At 41.8% G+C, this 24,976-nt stretch overlaps 1 protein-coding gene across 5 annotated transcripts in view; it reads right to left on the reverse strand.

The window, feature by feature from the left end:
* TPD52 (tumor protein D52) overlaps nt 1–24,976 on the reverse strand; it is a 136,585-nt gene that overhangs the window by 105,864 nt on the left and 5,745 nt on the right. For 2 of the 5 annotated variants that reach the window (XM_077942515.1, XM_077942514.1), the window contains exon 2: nt 22,480–22,613. The exons of the other annotated variants lie outside the window; for them this stretch is intronic. In XM_077942515.1, coding sequence (XP_077798641.1) covers nt 22,480–22,561 — 82 coding nt within the window. In that variant the 5' untranslated portion in view covers nt 22,562–22,613. The remainder of the gene's footprint in view (nt 1–22,479; nt 22,614–24,976) is intronic. 5 annotated transcript variants of the gene reach the window in all.

Below are 24,976 nucleotides of genomic sequence, written 5' to 3' on the forward strand. Positions count from 1 at the left end.
ATCTAGCAAGAGCTAGGACCGTGCACAGACATTCATGTATATCCTCATGTGCACGCAAGGGTGCACACACTCAGGGGAAGTGAGGTAAAGGTAGGTAGTTCACCAATCCACAAAGCAACACCCTCCAAGTCAGCTGCCATGTCTTCAAGCACCTGGTGACCATGGTCACAAAGCATGAACTTGGGAATCAAACAGATGGGGTCTGGATCTTGACTCCACTATGAACTAGGAGGAAAGTACCTACTTCATGGACTCTCACATTTCCCATCTGAAAATTACTATAAATTATCAAGGCAGCTGCTGAAATGATGAAATATGATCAATCTAGGAGTTTGTATATACCACCAAGAACAATGCTTGTCAAATCACTCACTTCTTTTCCCCTCTCTGGAGCCAGGCTTCGAGAAGTTGTATCCAGAATGAGAAGGCCTAAACCCTAACATAAGGACCCAAAGTCAAGTCATCTCTATTTGCCTTTACTGCTACAAATCCCAAATGAAGGTCCAGGGTTGAAAACACAACCCTCCACTTCACGGAGAGACGTATGTATAACCCCAATTAAAAGTTTTGCTCCTTTGGGACATACATTTCTCTTTGACCAAAACTCATTAAAACTTGGCAGGAAGCCACCCACAGTGAGCTAATTATACACAGCACCACCCTCTATACGAATAGCTTACTGTCGCTAACTCACATGCTAGCATCCGCCACCTGTCTACACCTTCCTTACGTGCAGGAGCCATGGACTCATTTCTTTCTTTTTTAAGCTTCATTATTTAACAAAATGTTCATCATTTTAAAAGCGACCAACTGATCAACCAAAAATTATCATTTCTAGAACTTAGTATCACATAACCCTAACTCAGGGAACTAAGAAAGTAGAAACAATGAAAAACTTAATAACGATTTGACAGTTCCATTGCAACAGGAAGCTAAACATTTATTAAGATTTTAGTACATTCCACCATATTAAACATCAAAGCAGACAAATATGCAAAATACTTTTCAGAAAAATGCTATTTATGTTCTTATAACGTTCATGAAACATAAAAATTAACATTTTAAACAATCACAAAAATCATATTAGTTCGTTTGTTGATGAATATGTAAGGTGAAATCCATGTAAAATACTCTAAAATTTAAATTTCCTTCCCCAAAGGATACCTCTTATACAATCAAACTTTTAATTTTATATGATAAATTTTGTAATCAGCTTCTAAAAATGTTGAAGGTATAATCAGAATCAACCAGAGCTTCTTCAAATGAAAGTAATCTCTGTCAGGAAAAATTTGTATAATATTTTGTAATATTACATATATCATAATATTTTATTCTTTTTCCTACTACGAAGAATATCATAATATTCCAATTAGTACATAAATTACATCTCCTATTACCAACATACAAGGCTAAGATTTTGCAATTAGAAGCCAAATTCTGATAAAATAAAACAGTGCCTGAAAAAACACTGAACAATTAAAAATGTTATACACATTAGAATATAGGAGAGCCCATAAAGAAACTAATCAATACTCATCAGAACCAACTAGGGACTTCCAGCTGAGGTTAAATGACCTTTCGCTCCTGCTCCTGTTCCTGAACGGCCTGTCTTTGTCACACAGCTGAGCCAGCACCCGCCTCTCCATAGCAACTGCAGCACACCCTTCAGCGTTATGAAAGATACCAGATAGATGCCTCCTCTTACATTAAATATTTATTAGGATTCTGAACAGTGGTCTTCCAGGGCAAGTTCCCGGGAGGCACACACAACTCACAGCCACCCGTCCCCCCTTTAAAAATACCTTTTCTATCAGAGTCACCCAGAAAGGGAGACCACAATCAGTTCTCTGCGGCAGGCAGGTGGTGGACTGTCTCCTTCACATGGCCTCTTGTGTGCATTTTTTACATGGCATTCGGTGTGCACTTTGACCAAACTTAAGGATTCTCTAAACTTGTAGGTCATCTCATTCCCTGTAGCGCCTTGTCCAGTAAGTTATAACAAGCAAAAAAAAAAAAAAAATCTAATAAGCATAGTATCTATTTAAAGTCTAATAAGCCCTTATATCCTGGTTGTGTGGAAAGGATTAAGACTATAATGAGTTACTCTGTGGGTTATTTTTTAATTCATTTCTACACACCACATGAGGTTCAAAATGAGCAACTAACTCAGGCTCAGCTGAAGAACTCCTGGAGGGTCACTCTTTATCTGGGAAGCACTGGTGTTAAAAATTGGTGCAAATTTTGTTGCCATTTAGTAGAGTATTTTCACATCCCAAAGCAAAAGCACAGAAGTAGGTAACAGATATCAAAGTTTCCTTACAAGACAAAGGATTTCTTTGCTTTACTCTGCCCTGCATGAACAGTTAAGTGAAAAGCAGATTCTCCCAGGAGGCTCAAAGATAAAACAGTAATCTTGTTTAATCCCGGCATGTGTCCAGAAGTGATGAATCTATGTAAAGATTTTGATGGCAAGTGATCTTTGAGCTGGCACGGCAGCTGCCCCACAAAAGGTCGAACACATTTTCATGGGAAAGTTGCCTATGTGCTACTGAAGAAGCTGGACTATGAAGCAGCAGCCGAAATGCAAGAACACCTTCCCCCACTTCTCTGTATCCAGGACTCAGCTCAGTGCTGGGCACATAGCAGGTGCTATGGGAATGGGAATGGGTGACTGTAAGAATCATAAGAATTTTTCTTCTTTCAGGAGTACTGCACATTCCAGGCCCACTTCATGCTCCAGAAGTTACTATTAGATAGGAACATCATCAGAGTATGACAAACTAAAAGGGAACTAATTAGGAAAATGTAATATAGACATCAAATCTTTTCTTCAAGAAATGACTCAGTTTCTCTACAACCTAGGGCAACTCTAGACAACAGCAGCATTTTCACTTGTCTGAGACAAAAGGAGGAGGGAAAAAACCCCACAATGTTCCTGAAACTAAATTCTAAAGTAATGCCCTTTATTCTGAGATAATGTTTTTCCTGATTTTTTGGAGGGGGAGGAGGAGTGTTAAAAATCTTGTATCTGGCCGGGCGCGGTGGCTCAAGCCTGTAATCCCAGCACTTTGGGAGGCTGAGGCGGGCGGATCACGAGGTCAGGAGATCGAGACCAGCCTGGCTAACATGGTGAAACCCCGTCTCTACTAAAAAAATACAAAAAACTAGCTGGGCAAGGTGGCAGGCGCCTGTAGTCCCAGCTACTCGGGAGGCTGAGGCAGGAGAATGGCGTAAACCCGGGAGGCGGAGCTTGCAGTGAGCTGAGATCCGGCCACTGCACTCCAGCCCGGGTGACAGAGCGAGACTCCATCTCAAAAAAAAAAAAAAAAAAAAAAAAATCTTGTATCTATAAAAAACATGGTGGCTTTTTGTTAGTTGACTTCAATAACTTGGCAAAACAAGGAGTAGACAACTCATTATAAGCTCTCCCCCAACCAATTTTAATTTATGAATTCCAAAAAATTTAAAAGGGTAATGCTAGGACGTAACACCCACTTGCCCTGCCTACAGGCCAACTCACCTAACACACATCACTGCCCAGAACAGAAACAGGACAAACAGGTTTAGAAGGCAGAGGGCACAAAGAATGCTGCATTTGGCTATACATACATGGAATCTAACATGAGGTAAGAACATCCAGATTGGAAAAGTCTAGCACTGAAGTCGTGCAAAAAAATATACTTGGACGCATAGCCCCTGCAAGTTCATCTAAGTGAGCCATTGTTGCTAAGGGCAATTCTTATTTACCAGGTGTGCTGGTAGGGGAAAAAAAAACAGTTGACTATCCCTGCTTTTAGGTAATCTACAAAAGACTTAGAAAAACTGGCTAGCAGCCCAAAGCCCATTTCAGGTTCAATTTATAAAGGGTCTAGTAAGCACATTTATGATTTTCCTAGCAACTCTGGGTTAGCCTGAGCTTAGGCAGAGAATAAAACAAACTACCTAAGGCTGGGCATTAATGTGGTGAGCATCACAGAATGATGGTCCCATTATCTACTAAAACAAAAATAGAACAAAAAGTGCACATGTTCAGCAATTTCACTTCTCTATATTACCCTAGACAAACATAGCTGCATAAAGGAGGAATAAACAAAGATGTTCAATGCAGGATTTATTTATAATAGTTAACAAAAAATACTGGAAAGAACCAAGTATCCATTAATAGAATTAAGGCACATTTATACACGGGTACACTATGCAGAAGTTAAAAATAATGAAGTGATCAATATGTACTAGCACAGAGAGTGCTCCATGACACGGGGCTGATGAAAAATACAGAAACACAAGCGTGACAGCATTTGATTTTTCAAAAGGCACACAAAAAAATCCCATGCTTTACAGCGTTCCCAAATGTGGTCCCTGAACCAGCAGTATCAGCATCACCTATGAACTTGCTAAAAACGCAAATTCTCAGGCCTCACCGCAGACCTACTGAACCAGAACTCTGTGGGCGGGGTCAGCAGTCTGTTTTAACAAGCCCTCTGAGGGTGTGAGGTCTTGTTTTAACAAGCTTGAGAACCACTGGCCTACATGGGCAGGCATAAAAATCACTAAGAAAAGGCTGGCCAAACTTGCACCAGATGAGGTCCCTGCACAATTCTCCTTATCTATACTCTTGCCTATCTTTATCTATACTCTTGTGTTCATGTATGGCTCCTGGAAGTTAAAAGTCCATTTTTAAGATACTGCAGGTGCTAGGGAGGAGCCTGGGAAAATGGTTAACTATGCATCTCAGCAAAGATAAGGGAGACCTCGCTGATGGAATGGGAGAATGAGGTTCCCTAAGAGCTGCTGAAACACTGCCAATCACAAAAAGCACAAAAAACACGTCCAGTCAGAATTTTACTCCAAAACTCTCAACAGAGTTCGGCTGGTCTTACGGGTGACTCCGGTGGAGAGAGTACATGACAGTCAACACTAGTGGGAAGGACAGCTAGCCACCAAAGGATGAAAAAGAAAGAACAATGAAGACCTTGTTTGGGAAAGCTAAACTATTTACATAGTCTCTGTTGTCCTGTTTTGTTGATTCTTTAGCACTACATGTGGTAGCGGCTACCCCAGCTACCAGCCCCCACCATCATCCTTACATTTGCAGGGGTTGTTGAGCCAGGCAGCAGGGCAAAGGCGACAAAAAAGGTAGCTCTGCCACCTATGGAACAAACCTTAGTGAGGCCCTCTAGCCACTACCATTCTAATCCCTAATCAAGCCTCTTCAAGACAGTGGGGCCTGGAAAATGCATGTGTGTGCGCACGCGCGCGCGCGCGCGCGCACACACACACACACACACACACACACACACACACACACACACCCCACCCCTGGTACTTTATTTCCTATTAACTTCATAATCAGAAGTGAAATCAACCATTACTGCCAATGCTTGTAAAGATAAAATAAACGCCACAAGAGTAGTCAGGAACTCACTTTAAAATAAGGTTTACAGAAATCTATAAATCTAAAAATAAGATAACTGCACTTAATTTTCAGTTGAGAGATTGCCATAAGAGGTAACCGTATTAATCTCCCTACTATTGCTATCTATTAAGTCATGTTCCAAACCAGAGCTAAAAAGTAAGTAGCATTTTATTAAAACTTACAAATTTTCACTTCTAAGTTTTTTTTTGAGACAGGGTCTCATTTTGTCACCCAGGCTGGAAAACAGTGGCAAAATCACAGCTCACTGAAGCCTCAACCTCCCAGGCTCAAGCGATCCTCCTGCCTCAGCCTCCCAAGTAACTGGGATTACAAGTGCACCACCATTCCTGGCTAATTTTGTGTGTGTGTGTGCATGCGCATGTGTGTGTATACAAACAGAATCTCCCTGTGTGGCCCAGGCTGGTCTTAAACACCTGGGATCAAGCGATCCTCCTGCCTTGGCCTCCCAAAATGCTGGGATTACATGCAAGAGCCACTGCACCTGGCCCTAAATTTTTTTTTTTTTTTTTTGAGACAGAGTCTCGGTCTGTCACCAGGCTGGAGTGCAGTGGTGCAATCTCTGCTCACTGCAACCTCTGCCTCCCGGGTTCAAGCGATTCTCCTGCCTCAGCCTCCTGAGTAGCTGGGACTATAGGCAAGTGCCACCATGCTCAGCTAATTTCTGTATTTTTAGTAGAGACGGGGTTTCACCATGTTGGCCAGGATGGTCTCGATCTCTTGACCTCATGATCTGCCCACCTCGGCCTCCCAAAGTACTGGGAATACAGGTGTGAGCTACCGCGCCCTGCTCTAAATTGTTTTTAAGTGAGATTTTAGTGGATTTGATGTCAACACTGTGTGGCATCACCCTCGACATATATCATACGACAGTTTTAAAGCCAGTATCTAAAACAGCCTAGATATTCTTTAACATTCTGATAAAAGATCAAGTAAAAGTTTTGCTCTCTGTAATAAGCACTCTTCAGATTTTACTGAAGAGAAAATGCAAAATAAAAGCACATTCTCACTCTGGGGTTTGGGGAACATCAGTTACTCCAATTTGAAGCTTTATTCTCTTCGATTCTGGGAGGTCATCATAACCCACTTATATTTTGATACAAGCAATGCCTATGCTCGAAGACTGAAGAACTACAAAGAAACAGCTGTATGCCATTCCACTTTCTGGGCCATGTTTCTCCATTGTATAGAGAAAAATCATTTCTTTTTTTAACCTAAAAGCAAACACAGTGCTGCTCACCTCCCACTGTTCAGCCTATTTTTTTCCTCCTTTAACAAGGCCAAATTTTTAGCTGTATCCATTGAGAAGCTTAAGTTATTTACACAGAGATGATGAAGCAAAAAGTGTTGTTACAGTCTCATATAAAAGAAATATCCAATTATTAAAACAAAACCAAACCAAAAAAAAGGTTTGCCACTACATAGGTTTGGCTGTGTCCCCATCCAAATTTCATCTTGAATTGCAGCTCCCGTAATTCCCACGTGTTGTGGGAGGGACCCAGAGAGAGGTAATTAAATCATGGGGGTGGGTCTTTCCAATGCTGTTCTTGTGATAGTCTCATGACATCTGATGGTTTTACAAAGGTTTTATAAAGGGCCGTTCCCCTGCACACGCACTCCTTGCCTGTTGCCATGTAAGACATGACTTTGCTTCTCATTCGCCTTCCACCATGATTGTGAGGCCTCCCCAGCCATGTGGAACTATGAGTCAATTAAGCCTCTTTCTTTCATAAACTACCCACTTTCCAGTATGTCTCCTCATTAGCAGTGTGAGAACAGACTGATAAATAATAAATTGGCACTGGTATAGTGGAGTGCTGCTTGTAAAGATACCCAAAAATGTGGAAGTAACTTTGGAATTGTTACCAGGCAGAGGTTAGAACAGTTCGGAGGGCTCAGAAGAAGATAGGAAAATGTGGGAAAGTTTGTTGAATGCCTTTAATCAAAATGCTGATAGTGATATGGACAATAAAGTCCAGGCTGACGTGGTTTCAGATGGAGGTGAGGAACTTGTTGAGAACTGGAGCAAAGTTGACTCTTGCTGTGCTTTAGCAAAAAGACTGGTGACTTTTTGCCCCTGACCTAGAGATAATGGTAGAACTTTGAACTTGAGAGAGATGATTTGGAGTATCTGGCAGAAGAACTTTCTAAGTGGCAAAGCATTCAAGAAGAAGCAGAGTATAAAAGTTTGAGAAATTCGCAACAGAAAAGAAAAACCCATTTTCTGGAAAGAAAGTCAAGTTGGCTGCAGCAATTTATATAAGTAATAAGGAGACAAACATTAGACAAATATAAAGACAATGGGGAAAATGTCTCCTGGGAATGTCAAGAGACCTTCAGAGCAGCTCCTCCCATCACAGGCCTGGAGGCCTAGGAGGGAGAAATGGTTTCCCGGGGCAGGTTCAGGGCACTCCCGCTGTGTGCAGCCTAGGGACTTGATGCCCTGTGTCCCAGCTTCTCCAGTCATGGCTAAAAGGGGCCAAAGTACAGCTCCGACCGTGGCTTCAGAGGGTGCAAGCCCCAAGCCTTGGCAGCTTCCACCTGGTGTTGAGCCTATAGGTACGCAGAAGTCGAGAATTGCAATTTAGGAACCTCCGCCTAGATTTCAGAAGATGTATGGAAACGCCTGGATGTCCAGGCAGAAGTTAGCTGCAGAGGCAGGGCTGTCATGGAAAACCTCTGCTAGGGCAGTGTAGAAGGGAAATGTGGGGTTGGAGCCCCTACCAGAGTCCCCACTGGGACACTGCCTAGTGGAGCTGTGAGAAGAGGGCCATCATCCTCTAGATCCCAAAATGGTAGATCCACTAACGGTTTGCACTGCGTACCTGCAAAAGCCACAGACACTCAACACCAGCCCGTGAAAGCAACTGGGAGGAAAGCTGTACCTGCAAAGCCACAGGGGTGGAGCTGCCCAAGACCATGGGAACCCACCTCTTGCATCACCATGACCTGGATGTGAGACATGGAGATCATTTTGTAGCTTTAAGATCTGACTGCCCCACTGGATTTCGGACTTGCATGGAGCCTGCAGCCCCTCCATATTGGCCAATTTATCCCATTTAGAATGGCTGTATTTTCCCAGTGCCTGTACCCCCATTGTATCTAGGATTTTACGGGCTTTTGATTTTACACGCTCATAGGTGGAAAGAACTTGCCTTGTCTCAGATGAGACTTTAGACTGTGAACTTCTGAGTTAATGATGAAATGAATTAAGACTTTGGGGGACTGTTGGGAAGGCATTATTGGCTTTGCAATGTGAGGACATGAGATTTGGGAGGGGCCAGGGGAAAAAAGGTATGGCTTGGCTATGTCCCCACCCAAATCTCATCTTGAATTGTAGCTCCCATAATTCCCAGGTGTCGTGGGAGGGACCTGGTGGGAAGTAACTGAATCATGGGGGCAAGTCTTTCCCGTGCTGTTCTCGTGATAGTGAATAAGTCTCATGAGATCTGATGGTTTTATAAAGGGGAGTTCCCCTGCATATGCTCTCTCTTGCCTGTCACCATGTAAGACATGACTTAGCTGCTCATTCACCTTCTGCCATGATTGTGAGGCCTCCCCAGCCATGTGCAATTTAAGTCAATTAAACCTCTTGCCTTTATATATTACCCAGTCTCAGGTATGTCTTTATTATCAGCGTGAGAACAGACTCTTACAATGGGAAAGAGAAACAACAAAAGTATATTTTACCTCTGAAAAGAATAGGCTTAAAACTTGAAGAAACAGCCAAAGTGATTTTTAAAGTACATCTAACAAAAATTATGGGAGGCCACTGTTTTTGGACTAAGCTCCTGCACTAAGCCCCAAGAGCCAGACCACACCAAACTGAGTTACTCATGCTAACTGCCACATAATCATACTGAAACTTTAAAGAAGTAGTAGATTCTCAAAAAAAGATCAGTTTTTTCTGGAAACAGGCGATTCCAAACTACCGGAATCAGCATAATAAGAAAGTCTCCTCTGCTTGAACCCTAACAAAGAAGTAACCTGAAGTAACTTCTTGTTAACCAATCAGCTTTTTTTTTTCTATTGTTCTGTTTCCTTGTTCCTTTATAAAAGGCACAGTTCTGACATTGCCCAGTGGACGCTCTCAGTCTCTTTTATAGAATGGAGGCTGCCCACTTCCAAAATAATGAATAAACGCCAATTACATCTATAACTAAATTTGTTGTAATTTTGTCTTTTGACAGGTGCAAGATATAATTACAAGGTCACTTTGTAATATATCCATCGCTAAATGAAACAGAAAGCAAATTAAGTTAAAAGCAAGACAATAGATGTTAATTGCACTTATGCTGATTTTTGTCAGAAGAGACCCAAGTACTTCCTGGTAAGCAGCTTTCAATATAAACAAGAGCCCTGCACCTCTCTATCAGTTCAAAAATAGAATACTGAAACGCTAGAAAGGTAACACCCAGGCTTCAGTCGCACCTTCTAGAACATACTTTTCTAAATAGCCAATAACAGCTCGAGAAAGGGAGAAGATCAGACCTGCCTTTCATGCCCCCTATCCCAAGAGCAAGAGGTGAATCTTGAATACCTTTTCCTACCCAGAGGCAGAGAGCTGACCGGGGAGAGAGGCCAGCCATCTCCTCAGCAGGAGGATGAAGAAGCCAGGCCAACCCTTGATAGTAACCAACAGAATCACATGGGCAGAAGCAAACTGGAACGGCAGCACCAAAGGAGGTGTGAAATGCTGTGGTGAAAACTTCCTTCCTCCTCAACACTTATTCCCAACAACAAAAAAAACACCCACTACCATTTAATATCCAAAAGAGTAACTGGTGCGTCTAGCTCTAAAGATCTCTCACATGAAAGATGTCAGGTGGCCAGCAGCAGTGGCTCACGCCTGTAGTAATCCTAGCACTTTGGGAGGCCGAGGCAGGTAGATCACCTGAGGTCAGGAGCTCAAGACCCAGCCTGGTCAACACAGTGAAACCCCGTCTCTACTAAAAATACAAAAATTAGCAGGGCGTGGTGGCACAAGCCTGTAATCCCAGCTACTTGGGAGGCTGAGGCAAGAGAATCGCTTGAATCTGGGGGGGCAGATGTTGTAGTAGCCAAGATTGTGCCACTTCACTCTAGCCTGGGTGAAAGTGTGAGACTCCGTCTCAAAAAAAAAAAAAAAAAAAGATGTCAGGCACAAGCAGGTCTCAGGTTTCCTTCAAATTGAGGAAACTGATAGGCCTGCCAAAGACAGCCTATGTGGCAAGTAAATGCTTGTGATTAAGAACCTGAATATCAACTTGATGGGGTGTGTGCAGGGGAGGGGAGAAAGGGAGCGTACACGAAAACATTTGTGAATAAAATTAGTAATTACCTTCATTAGAATGTGTCTAAGTTTCTGATAGCACATTTGACCCAGAATTTATATGTATATTAAAGAAGACTCTTAGGCACTAACAAATATGGGAGGAGAGTGCTGAGGTTACTAGGATTTTATTACAAAGAAATGTCTTACTTCTATGCTTTCACAGGTGTCTCCACTAAGGTTATGTACAACTGACGCAAAAAATGGTAAAGAATTACTTCAAGCATAGGAAAATTCGAACTACATTAAGTACAGCTGTTTTGACTGCAATGTTCCAGGAACTGAAGGAGGTTAATGGCATGACAGATGCTTCCGAGACATGGGGGCTGCACGGTGGGCTGTCCATTGGCTTCCCTTGGAATAAGCAGAGTGTCGTGCCTTGGTAGGAAAAACTATTTCCTCAAAGGAAGCAATGATCCCTCAAGAAGGCTGGACAGGGGTGAGCAGAATGCTTCCTTTCTGGCACTTTCCACATCTCATCATTGCCTTCTGCCCTCTTAGGTCCCAGGCGCTTTTAAAAATCAACAACAGCAAGACTTTTTCTCTTTTCTTTTTTGGCTACACTGGCATCATAACATTCTACTAGACGTTAACTCAATAATTCAAAGCTAAAAACCCCAACATTTGAGACTTGGTATTATTAAATAAATCACCTCCATTTTGGCAAATTTACATCTGTAACCAATTCATTTAAGGTAAGATTTCTCTATACTATGGAGAGGCAGTAAAACATTGGCGATAAACTCTATGATCTTGGGGAGTTCCTTAATCTCCCTAAACTTTGAGCTCCCTCATCAGTAAAACAGGAAAAGAGAAAATACATCTGCCCAGGGCTGATGTGAGGGACAAACAGGGCATTTGCTGCCCATAGATGTTTGGCGGGACCCAGGCCCTAGGAAACACTCCTTCAATGTTAGTATCACTAGCAAATAAAATACCTTTCTTTCCACATAGAACTGGTTGAAAAGAACTAAAAATTTCAAACTCTTCAATAGCAGAAAGGCCCAAACCATCCCCATCTCTCCCTCTGCATCCTTTCACTCACCTTTTCCAACCTCTACAAAAAGGATGAGCAGAACCTGCCCCACTGTGAAGGACACAATCACATCTTCTTTTGTTCACTGCACAAAATAAGGCTATGAAATAGGAGTGTTGGTGGGAAAATGAACACACCTTTAAAATTCTAAAAAATAACATTATCATCAAAAGCTAAAGGGTGACTGGGTGGGCAGGCAACTTGGTCAGGAAAAGCAAGAGAGACAGAGAAGCAAGGGGCCCTGTCGTCCCCCATGGGGAGTATCAGGAGGGCTCCCAGGACTCCTGTGGAAGAGGCAGGCCCAGCCCGCAGCCTCCGCAAGCTCTAGACACAGGTGAGGCTCTCAGGAGTCGAACCCTCGCTGGTGACCAATGTGCGCAACGCCCAAGGTGGACGTGACAATATGACAGAGCTCTATGTCCTGGAATGGCACCAGATTCGAACTTCAATTGACTCACCGCTTACTTCCCTCTCCCTTTAAATGAGAATGAAAAATCAAATGTCCTCTTCATCTTCTAATAAGTTTTTAAATTATGACACCTTTGAATCAAGAAAAAGGAAAGTTGCTGCGGCTTCTATATGTTTCTCCTAGGCCCAAAATACATACAGAGAAACCCAAATAGCTGAACTAATGAAGTATGATTTTTTAAATTCTCAATTAATAATTCAAAATGTTTCTTCTGTGTTTTGAATCATGACATACACACCAAAAAAAAAAAAAAAAAAAAAAACCCTAAATTAGCTTTGAAGTAGCAATGAAATTAACTAATAAACAAAGTAGGGAATCCATTTCAGGGTTTTTTTTTCTATTATTCCTGCAGAACAAAATGTAATACAAGACATAAATCATACATAAATTAGTATACGATGATCTGTGATGAGAAACCTTTGAGGCTACTATTGTAATTGTTTTGGGGGGTTGTTTTGGTTGGTTGGTTGGGTTTTTTTGTTTGCTTTTTGTTTTTTTGAGACAGGGTTTCGCTCTGTCACCCAGGCTGGAGTGCAGTGGTAGAGTCTCCGCTCACTGACACCTCCACTTCCTGGCCCAAGCGATCCTCCTGCCTCAGCCTCCCAAGTAGCTGGGATTACAGGCATAAACAACTGCTCCAGGCCTGATGTTACTACTGTAATTGTTTTGGTGCGCCGTAAACCATACTTGTATAAAACAGCAAATGTAATCAATAAATGTTGTGTGTGTTCTGACTGCTCCACTGACTGGCCGTTCCTCCATCTCTCTCCCTCTCCTTGGGCCTCCCTATTCCAGTGATTTGAAGTGGTGAGAGAATAAAGAGAATGGTAAGGAAAGAAATTTACAAAGAAGATTCAGCATGTGCAAGAATGCAGATGTATGAGAGGGCAAAAAGGCATTTATGAAACCTCAAACCACGTAGTGGTTATCACGGGGTCTGGGTGCTGCATATCTGCAAGGCTCAGGTTGGAATAGTCAGATGTTGAGCAGTGGAGGGGGACTCAAGGCATCTGAGGAAAAGGAAGAGTACAGAAAATCTCAGATTGAATGGAGAAGTTTGAGATAAAAAATATGGAAAGGGCCAGGCGTGGTGGCTCATGCCTGTAATCTCAGCACTTTGAGAGGCCGAGGCGAGCAGATCACTTGAGGTCGGGAGTTCGAGACCAGCCTGACCAACATGGAGAAACTCTATCTCTACTAAAAATACAAACTTAGCCAGGCATGGTGGCACATGCCTGTAATCCCAGCGACTAGAAAGGCTGAGGCAGGAGAATAGCTTGAACCCAGGAGGCGGAGGTTGTGGTAAGCCAAGATCGTGCCATTGCACTCCGGCCTGGACTACAAGAGCAAAACTCCGTCTCAAAAAAAAAAGAAAGAAAGAAAAGAAAATATAGAAAGAAGAGCAGATGAAGGGATGGAGATGATGCATTTGTTTGGGGGAGTACATCATGTTTAAGGTCTGCTCCAGTTATCCAATGCTACATAACAAGCCACCCCAGAACTTAGTGGTTTTAAACAACAGCATTTATTACAGTCACAGCACTGCAGTTTGGGCATGGCTTGGTGGGAACAGCTATTCTCTGCTCCACTCAGCCTCAGCTGGGGGGACTTGAAGACTGAGGCCGGGGGCATCTGAAGGTGCACCCACTCACATGAGGGGCTACTGACACCAGGAAGACCTAGCAACTGAGGTTTCCTGGCACCTGCCTCCGTCTGTCTGGCCTCCAGCATGCAGCCTCAGGGTGCCTAGGCTTCTTACATGTTAGCTCAGGGTTCTTAAGGCAGCAGTTCCAAGAGAGGCATGCACAAGCTGTGTGGCTTTTTATGGTCTAGCTTTAGAAGTCACATGGTGTCACTTCCATCTCATTGTATTAGTTAGAAATACAAATAGAAAAGGCCAGCCCATATTCAAGGAGAGGGGAATCAGAACACCTTTTGAAGGGAGGAGTATCAACGAATGTGTAAACATGTTTTAAAACCATCACCAAGTCCTTGTGGGATGTCGATGTGGGTAGATTCAGGAGTGACATATGGATTTCTGAGAGAAAGAGTTGGGCAGGATATCAAGGTTTAGGAGACCTGAGGACATGTGATACTTGAAGCTATTAAGCTGTTTAGATGGCCCAGGAAAAAGAATAGGAGAAACATGGAGAAATGAGCATGGAATGTGAACATCTCAGGGGGGAAAGGAAGGTATGAATTAAGAAATGGAGTGCTGGACTTTCAAAGGCTGTGGGGATGCCAAGTAGATTGAGAGGGAAGAGTAGATACGGGATTTGGTGATAAGGAGCAGTAGTGGATAATGCTGAGAGATTTGGGCTCCGTGGATTGGGGTAGAGTAGAAGAGAATTGGGGTTGAGTTGAAGAGGAGTGGGGTGGGGTGGAGGAGAATGGGAGGGCTGGTACAATGGATTCCAGGCCTGCAGGAAGAGGGGAATCGTAAAGGGAAGGCAACTGGAAAGGGAGATTGCCCTTTGCCAAAATGGAGCTGATTATTTAATAATACCAAGTCTAACCAGTGATTTGAGGTTCCTGCTCCACTTTGGATTGGAGGGAATTCACAAAGTGCCTTTGAAAAGCTGGTTGCTTCATCAGACTCCACTACTTTTCAAATTTAATATCTATAGTCATCATCATGAACTTAATAATCCAGTCAAGAGAATGTCATCTGCAGTGACCACAGCCCCACCAGCCAGAGCCCAACCAAGCAGAAGATCAGGCTCCTGGAACCAGAGGCCCCTCTTGAAGGCTAAAAAACAAAAGGAAATAGGTTTGGGAAAGGATGGTAATGCTGGGAAAAATAAAACCCTAAACCAAGAGAAATGTGCCATGTCCTCTTCACCATCAGTCAGGATTTTCACTGAATCGCTGACACAATCAGCAGTGTCAATCCACTATAAAGTCACCAGGAGAGGCAGGCTTGGCCAACAGGTTTCCCCCTCAACAATGACCTGAAGAAAAGCACTGACCGACTCTCAGGTCGAGGAACTGCTGTTCTAGAATGTAAATCATTTCTCAAGAGAACCTGAGCGAGAATAGTTAACAAATCCAGAAGCTGCACAAATCAGTCCCATAGTCAAGACACCCCATGATGAAAACAAGCACTCACAACTTCAGGTTGGCCCTTAGAAATCACTGGTTAAAATTCTAAAATCACAGCGTTATTACAATTTCACTCAAATGTTACCTCTAGACTAAACTGCTTTTCTGGCTATAATACCACCCAGAGAAAGTATAATACTTTCATTTTGCAAATATTTAATATGTTCTTATTCTCTGCAAGGCTCTTACACATTAAAGTGAATTATTGCTTACAGACTTGAGCTTCCTGAAGGTCAAACTCTACGATATCACTATTAAAATACATTTTGCATTAAAAGCATCTTAACTAAAACCAGTGGCATCCACAGGCATAGCAAATCCAGTTATTCTCCCTTGCCTCTGGTTTCTGCTCTCATTTTACAAACACACACAAATGCCAAACTACTCATCCTCTCTACTGAGGAACTAAAAACAACAGTCAAATTTAATATCTATAGTCTATTTGCTTGGGAATATCTGCTTGGGAATAGCCAAGCAAATTCCCATCACTTAATCCAAATTTCCCTTTAAAACACCCATGACTTCTTCAAAGAGCAGTCTCCCTTTCCGGTTGCCTTCCCTTTACCATTCCCCTCTTCCCACAGGCCTGGAATCCATTGTACTGGCCCTCCCATTCTCCTCCACCCCACCCCACTCCTTTTCAACCCCACCCCAATTCTCCTCAACTCCACCCCCAAGCCCCATCCCTGGAACCCAAATCTTTCAGCATTATCTACCACTGCTGGAGTGGTGGATAATGGGGGTGGGGGAGATGCAAACATTCAGTCAATAGCAGCTTTCAAGTCCAAGTTCAAAGGTCAGGAATTTGGACTTTAGGAATTCTTTTCTGAAGACCCCAGCCAGGGCTGCTCACTTCCTCCTCGGCCAGGGTTATAAACCTCTCACAACATCCACTCTACTACAGCAGCCTAGTTGTATGTTTGTTTCTCCAGAATGGCCTGAGAGCAGGCTCAGAGCCTAGATCGCACCACTGCACTCCAGGCTGGGCAACAGAGTGAAACTCTGTCTCAAAAAAAAAAAAACAAAAAAAAGAAGGAAATAACTAACTTCAATAGAAGAGCATCGAAAATGTGTTTATGAAGTACTTATTTAGCACTACGTCCAATATCTCACTTGTCTCTAAAGAAATAAAATGTTTCGTTTAAACTGGGAACCACTGAGTTAGCATTTTACAGAAATCTCTAATATTCAGTTTCAAAAATCAGTATCTATTGAGCACCAGTACTAGTAACAGATTGTACCTAATTTTCACGCATATGTGAGATACCAGCCTCAGAGAAGTTTAGTGACTTACCCAGTGTCTCACAACCAGAAAATGATGAAGCCCAATTTTGAACCTTGATACGACTTCAGGTTCAGTATTCTGAACTAACTTACAATTAATTCTGATGCCTAAGATCAGACACAGGCCAGACTCTGATATAGATACACTGCTTGGTGCTCCTTTCCATGGCTCCTACCACAGCTGTACTGTGCTTTTGAACAACACCTTTGCAAGGAAAAGGAAGATTGTCTGCAACTTTTATGTAGTATAGGTATAGGCTGAGTAAGGACATGTACTCTCTAGCCAGACATCACAGATCAAAATCCCAGATCTGTCTGTGCCAAGCTGTGTGCCCCTGAAAAAGTTATTACTCTGTCCCTTCATGCCCTGTTTCATTTGTAATGCAGGGATACTATTAGCACCTGCTCACAGGGTATGTTGTGAAATTTTTCAAAAATGAAACATGAAAAGCATTTAGACAGAACCTGGCATATAGAAAACAATAAATGTTGTTGCTGGTAACCACAGTAGTTGTATTACTAAAAATGACCCAGTAAAACCCCAGCTGGAAAACTTAAATAATTGTAATGCAAAGCTGAAGCTCTGTCACTTCAGATTCCAATTTTGTTTCAATTATTTGGAAAGAAAACATTTCTTTAAAAAGTATGAGATGTTCCTAGCCCTATAAACTAATTAGAAAATGTGGTTTAGGCCAGGCAGTGGCTCACACCTATAATCCCAGCACTTTGGTAGGCCAAGGGAGGAGGATCACTTGAGCCCAGGGGTTCAAGACCAGTCTGGGCAACATAGTAAGATCTTGCCTTTACAAACAATAAAAAAATTAGCCAGGCATGGTGGTGTGCGCCTGTAGTCCCAGCTATTCAGGAGCCTTAGGTCGGAAAATTGCTTGAGCCCATGAGGTCAGGGCTGCAGTGAGCCATGACTGCACCACTGCAACCCCAGCCTGGGAGACAAGAGCAAGACCCGATCTCAACAACAACAACAAAAAAAATGCAGTGTAAATTTTTCTTGGACTCCAGATTATTCTCTTAGAGACAACAGATTTGGGATGAAGCTTTTGTAGGGCTCTCCACATCCAGCAGAGTACATCTGGGGAAGTCGTGACCATTCAGATTATGTTTCCTCCTATATAAAATGAAAATGTACCAGTCCTACCTCCCTGCAGCATTGAAAGACCGAAATGAGATAATATGTAGAAAATTAGTAAGAGTTCTAAAAGGCCGTGTGGTATCATCGTCATCATTATCATTCTGGGTTCCAATAAAATAATATTCCATACAGAATATTCCAACTTCCACACGGAATATTCCAACTTCCATACTGAAATGGAAGACTGATCATCCCTTTGCTAAATGTCTCAGGCAGGCAAAATGTTTGCATTTTTCCCTCTTTACAGAATTTTTGTTCTGGTTTACTAGTAGCAAGCACTTTCCACTACTGTGAACATCCTCCTTGCCCTTCTCAAATGTGTTTTTTAAAAACTACTACTAAAATGTGCTGAGACCATCAAGTCTCCTAGGCTCAAAACACATTAGAAGTAAATAACTGGCTGGGCACGGCCGGTGGCTCACGCCTGTAATTCTAGCACTTTGGGAGACCAAGGCAGGTGGATTGACTGAGCTCAGGAGTTCGAGACCAGCCTGGGCAACATGTCAAAGCTCCACCTCTACTAAAAATATTTTTAAAAAGCCAGGCATGGTGGCACACGCCTGTAGTCCCAGCTACTTGGGAGGCTGACGCACAAGAACCACTTGAGCCCTGGAGGCAGATGTTGCAGTGAGCCTCGATCACACCACTGCACTCCAGTCTGGGCAAGAGAGTAAGACTTTGTCTCAAATAAATAAATAAATAAATAAAAGAGGTAAATAACTAACTTCAATAGAACAGTATTGAAAACGTGTTTAAGTATTTATTGAGCACTACACCCAATATCCTTTCAAGAAAAAAATTTAACCAACACTGTCTCTTCTACCTATGCATACACACACATTCTTACATACACACCTCAGGAGCAAAGTACCAATGTTGCTTCTATTTACAGATCAGATTTTCAGTGATTCTATGTAAGACTATAAGCGTATTTAGAACATATTCCTATCTCCCTGCCAAACCATGTTCCTTCTCTAATTCTTAGTCTTTTCTATCCAAACCCATCTGACTCTATTTTTTTTTTTTTTTTTTTTTTTTTTTTTGAGACGGAGCCTCGCTCTGCCGCCCAGGCTGGCGTGCAGTGGCCGGATCTCGGCTCACTGCAAGCTCCGCCTCCCGGGTTCACGCCATTCTCCTGCCTCAGCCTCCCGAGCAGCTGGGACTACAGGCGCCCGCCACCACGCCCGGCTAGTTTTTTGTATTTTTAAAGTAGAGACGGGGTTTCACCGTGTCAGCCAGGATGGTCTCGATCTCCTGACCTCGTGATCCGCCCGTCTCGGGCGGGATTACAAAGTGCTGGGATTACAGGCTTGAGCCACCTCGCCCGGCCCATCTGACTCTATTAATGCTAGAAGTCTTTGATTGATATATGTGCAATATGAGAAATATGGAGTACCTACTACATACTTGAACTGCATGCTGGGAATACAATGTAAGGCAGTCTCGTGTTCTAGTGACACTATTTCTAGCCAAGTACAGATTCTAGTGGGTTGGATAAACTACCATCTTTATTTCTTAAACCCTCCTGATTGGACCATAAGCTCCTTTTCCACACCACAATGCCTCCAAATAAACTAAGGATACAATGGGTGAAATTTCATCCTGTTAATAAGTTCCCAATCCAAAACTTTATCAAGAACACATTTTATATATATTTATATATATACATATAAATATATATATATATATATATATATATATATATATATTTTTTTTTTTTTTTTCAAGACAGAGTCTTGCTCCGTCACCCAGGCTGGAGTGCAGTGGTGCGATCTCAGCTCACCGCAACCTCCACCTCCCGGGTTCAAGCGATTCTGCTGCCTCAGCCTCTTGAGTAGCTGGGACTACAGACGTGCGCCACTATGCCCAGCTAATTTTATATTTTTTGTAGAGATGGGGTTTTGCTATCTTGGCCAGGCTGGTCTCAAACTCCTGACCTCAAGTGATCCGACCACCTCAGCCTCCCAAAGTGCTGGGATTACAAGCGTGAGCCACTGAGCCCGGCCTTAAATAATTTTTAAAACTGACATTTACATGTGTATAGCTGTAACATGAAACACACTCACCATGCTTATGAGCCAAGGCATGTAAATTAATAGCCTGTCTGAAATCACTATTTTTAGTACCAATTACAAGTGTCTAAAGAGAAAAGATACAAAGAAGGAAGTACCGAAAGCCACACAAAGCCATGCAAATTACCCCCAAAATGTCACCTGGAAAATATTTGCTCCTAATACTGTATTTTGTTAATAAAAATAACATTAAAAGATCCACCATAACCAAAATGATAAGCAAAATAGAAAAAGTAAATATTTGCCACGGAGGGAAGGTGGCAGAGAACAATGAGAAGGCAAGACACACTAAGATCCCGATTGTAAAAAGTAGATAAGTAACAATCTCAAGAGGGAAATACAAATGGCTAATAACATCTATAACCTCTCTAGGAAACAGATAAATTGAAGCCTATAAGCTCTGTAATTTTATTTTAAGGAAATGACTAGAGAAACTGAAGCAGAAGGACTCCTTGAGCCCAGGAGTTCAAGGCTACAGTGAGCTAGAATTGTATCACTGCGCTCCAGCCTTGACAACAGAGAAAGACTCTGCCTCTTAAAAAGAGAAAAGAAAAAAAAGACAAAAAAGGCAATTTATGTAATAAAAGATCTGCAAACCAAATATCCAATAAAGGGTTAACATCCAGAACATATATATATATAAAAGTCCTATAACTCAACAACTAATCTTATCAAAAACAGGCAAAACAGTCTTGCACAGTGGCTCAACACCTGTAAGTCCAGCACTTTGGGAGTCTGAGGCAGGAGGATCACTTGAGCCCAGGAGTTCAAGGTTATGGTAAGCTATGATTGAGCCACTGCACTCCAGCCTGGGTGACAGAATGAGACTGTGTCTCAAAACACAACACAACACAACAAAACAAAACAAAACCAAAAAAGGGAAATAACAAGTGTTGGCAAAGATGGAGAGAAACTGGAATCCTTGTGCACTGTTGCTGCACATGCAAATTGGTAAAGCCATGATGGAAAACAGTATGGAGGTTCCGAAAAAATTAAAACAGAATTACCATATGATCCAGCAATCCCATCTCTGGGTATATATCTAAAAGAAGTGAACACAGGCTCTCAAAGAGATATTTGCACACTCATGTTCATTACAGCATTATTCACAATTGCCAAGATGTGGAAGCAACCTTACTTTCCATTGACAGATACATAATAAAGAAAACGTAGTACATATATACAATGGAATATTATTCAGCCTTAAGAAGGAAATTGGGTCACATGCTACATATACATGAGCACCGATATCATGCTAAGTAAAATAAGCATGATTCCACTTATATGAGGTATCTAAAGTGGTCAAACTCATAAAATCATAGTTTCTATGATTGTTACCAGGGGTAGGGGATGGAGGAATGGGGAAGTTGGGAAGCTGTTGTTCAATGGGTACAGAGTTTCCATTTTGAAAAATGAAAAAGTTTCAGAGATCTGTTGCACAAAGAGGTACACAAAGTTAACACTATTGTACTGTACATTTAAAAATGATTAAAATGGTAAATTTTGTTATGTATTTTTTACCACGAGAAAAAAAGGGCAATGATAGTTACGTTTTCCAGAATGAGATTCAGTAACAGGCATCAAAAGGCTTAAATATATTCACATCCTTTGACCTGTCTATGGAAATTTATCTTAAAACAATTTCTCTTAAAGCAGTATCATAGCTAAAATGGAATGTAACCTTACTCCAGGAAAGAAAGAGTTAAATAAACATTTGAATAGTGGAAGAGTGCAATCATCAAAACTTATAGTTTGGGGAAACTTTTTTTAATGATGTGGTAAAATTCTTATTATCAAATAATATCCAAAACAAAACTGTATGTGTAGTATATACAGTATAACCCTAATGAACATATATTGGGGTATTGAATAAAGAAACAGACCAAATTCTAACTAAGAGAGAGAGAGAAAGAGAGACAGACAGACAGACAGAAAGGGGAAAGTGGAGAGGAGAGAGAAGGAGAAAAAGATCTGCCAGCATGATTTTTGTTGAATTTTCACCTGGATAAGTTGATTCTAATGTTCATTTGGAAATAAAGTCTGGCAAGAATACCTAGAAAAAAAAAACTGACAGAAAAAAAAAATAGAGTAATCAAAGCAAACTAGCCCTTCCAGACATTTTTACATTTTATGATAACAAACTAGGTTTAGCTGCTGGCAATGAACATACACATAAAGAGAAAAGAAAAGAATGTAAGCACTTAGTACATGACAACAGTGGTATTTCAAATCAATAGAGGAAGAAGCCATGAGTCAATTAATGGTGTTAGGCATTCGGGTGGCCAATTGGAGGTGGAGGTGTTAAGATTTATACCTCACATCTTATTATCAAAACAAACTCCAGATTGAGGAAAGATTTAAACGTAAAAAATAAAACCATAACAACATAAACTCAAAGTGAGGAAGGCAATTCTAAAAATGATTCAAAAGCTAGAATCCATAAATGAAAAGAGCTATTAGTTAGACTGGGCATGGTGGCCCACTCCTGCAATCCCAGCAATTTGGGAGGCCAAGGCAGGTGGATCACTTGAGGCCAGGAGTTCAAGACCAGCCTGGCCAACATGGCAAAACCCCATCTCTACTAAAAAATACAAAAATTAGCCAGGCATGCTGGCACGCACCTGTAATCCCAGCTACTTGGGAGGCTGAATGAGGAGAACTGCTCGAGCCTGGGAGGCAGAGGTTGCAGTGAGCAGAGATCATGCCACGGCACTCCAGCACTCCAGCACTCCAGCCTGGGTGGCAGAAGGAGATACTGTCTCAAAAAAAAAAAAAAAAAAAAAAAAAAAAAGCTATTAGTATTTCTTCTTGGTTAAAAAAAAAAAAATCACTATAAAGTCAAAAAAGGAATGGAAAGCTACCAAAAAAAATTAATTCATCTCATAAACAGGGGCTACATTCTATAAAACACAATAGAAAAACTGGCAAAAGATATGGACAGATATTTCACAGAAAATGCAATGTAGATTGTAAACAGATCAAAAGACGTAAACATATACTGAGAAATCATTTGTCCCCTATAAGGCAAGCAACAATGGAAAAGTGTGGCAACATCCTGGCCACAAGGCATGGGAAAGAAAACGCTTACACATGCTGGTGGAAGTATAACTGGCACCACTTCTATGGAGCAGAATTTGGCACTATCAAAATTGAACAGCCACATTCTTCTAAGAATTCTTCCTACAGACACACTGGCATTTTTGTGGAATGACTTGCATACACATACATTTGCTGCAGCTTTGTTTTAACAGCAAAATATAAGAGTAAAGGAGTTCAGAACACGACATCCCAAAACATTCCACTTTAACATGCTGATTATTTTGGGCTAAAGGCACTTGAAAAACAGTAGGTGTAAGAAGGCCACGCAAACCTCTTCTCTTTTTCCTGAAAGCAGAAGATGAAGCTCCCGTATGAAAGATGCCCTCCCTCTGTGAGGAGGAAAGAAACATTCTTATCACAGGAAATCCAAGCCCAAAGAAATCTGCATGAAGAAACCTTGCTAAACTAAACCTTACCTTCCTAGTTACTTTTCCACAACTGCCACTCTTTTTTTGACCTAGTATATAATCAATCAGGCCAAGCCACTTCCTTGAGTCTTCATTCCTCTTGTGAGGGTAAAAGGTGTGTAATATGTAAAAAGCACTAAATAAAATTTGCATGCTTTTCTCCTGTTAATCTATCTCATGTTGGTTTAATTCCTAGGCCTCGCCAGAAACCCTAAAAGGGTAGGGAGAAATTTTTCCTCCCCTACAAGGCAAAATGTAAATGTCCGTCAACAGGGAAAAAGTTAATTATCTATAACAGGATATAAAATGTTACATCTATAAATACATACATACAAATGGCCATTAAAAATGGAGCTGCTCTAGACCAGGCGCAATAGCTCGCATCTGTAATCCAGACACTTTGGGAGGCTGTGGCAGATGGATTACTTGAGGCCAGGAGTTCAAGATCAGCCTGGACAACATGATGAAACCCCGCCTCTACAAAAATAGAAAAATTATGGTATGGGGGTGCATGCCTGTAGTCACAGTTACTCAGATGGCTGAGGCAGGAGAATCACTCGAACCCAGGAGGTGGAGGTTGCAGTGAGCCAAACTGGTGCCATTGCACTCCAGCCTGGACAACAGAGAGAGACTCAATTTAAAAAAAAAAAAAAAATTGGAGCTGTACTATATAACCTTATGTTGAATGATTTCTAAAACCTATACCATATTTAAGTGAAGAAAGGTGCTAAACAATTTATGTGCTAGTTTCTATCACACACTCAAATACCTATCAATGCTTTATACATATGCTTTATACATGTGTATGTATACATACATACACAGAATCTCTGAATGGATAGAGAAGAAAATGGTAGAAAATGGTTGTTACCCAAGAGAAATGTCCCGGGAGACAGAAATGGGAGGGAGATTTATTACTAATTTACAAACTTTTACTCCTTTTGAATTTTGTATTATGTGTATTTTTTTTTTTTTTTTTTTTTTTGAGACAGAGTTTCGCTCTTGTTGCCCAGATTGGAGTGCAATGGCATGATCTTGGCTCACCGCAATCTCCGCCTCCTGGGTTCAAGCGATTCTCCTACCTCAGCCTCCCTAGTAGCCAGGATTACAGGCATGCAATACGCCACCACGTCTGGCTAATTTTGTATTTTTAGTAGAGACGGGGTTTCTCCATGTTGGTCAGGCTGATCTCAAACTCCCAACCTCAGGTGATCCGCCCGCCTCGGCCTCCCAAAGTGCTGGGATTACAGGCATGAGCCACCATGTCTGGTTGTTAAAGTGTATTTTTTTAATACACTTAGGGTTTTTTTAAAAGGGCAAGTTATAAAATGCAATATTCGGTAAGAAAGTTGTGATTTGTTGGCCAGGCGCAGTGGCTCACACCTGTAATCCCAGCACTTTGGGAGGCCAATGAGGGCAGATCACCTGAGGTCAGGAATTTGAAACCAGCCTGACCAATATGAGGAAACCCCATCTCTACTAAAACTACAAAAAAATTAGCTGGGTGTCGTGGCGTGCGCCTGTAGTCCCAGCTACTTGGGAGGCTGAAACAGGAGAATTGCTTGAACCCAGGAAGCAGAGGTTGCAGTGAGCCAAGATCACGCCACTGCAC

The sequence above is a fragment of the Macaca mulatta genome, chromosome 8, assembly GCF_049350105.2.
Source record: "Macaca mulatta isolate MMU2019108-1 chromosome 8, T2T-MMU8v2.0, whole genome shotgun sequence".
NCBI lineage: Eukaryota > Metazoa > Chordata > Mammalia > Primates > Cercopithecidae > Macaca > Macaca mulatta.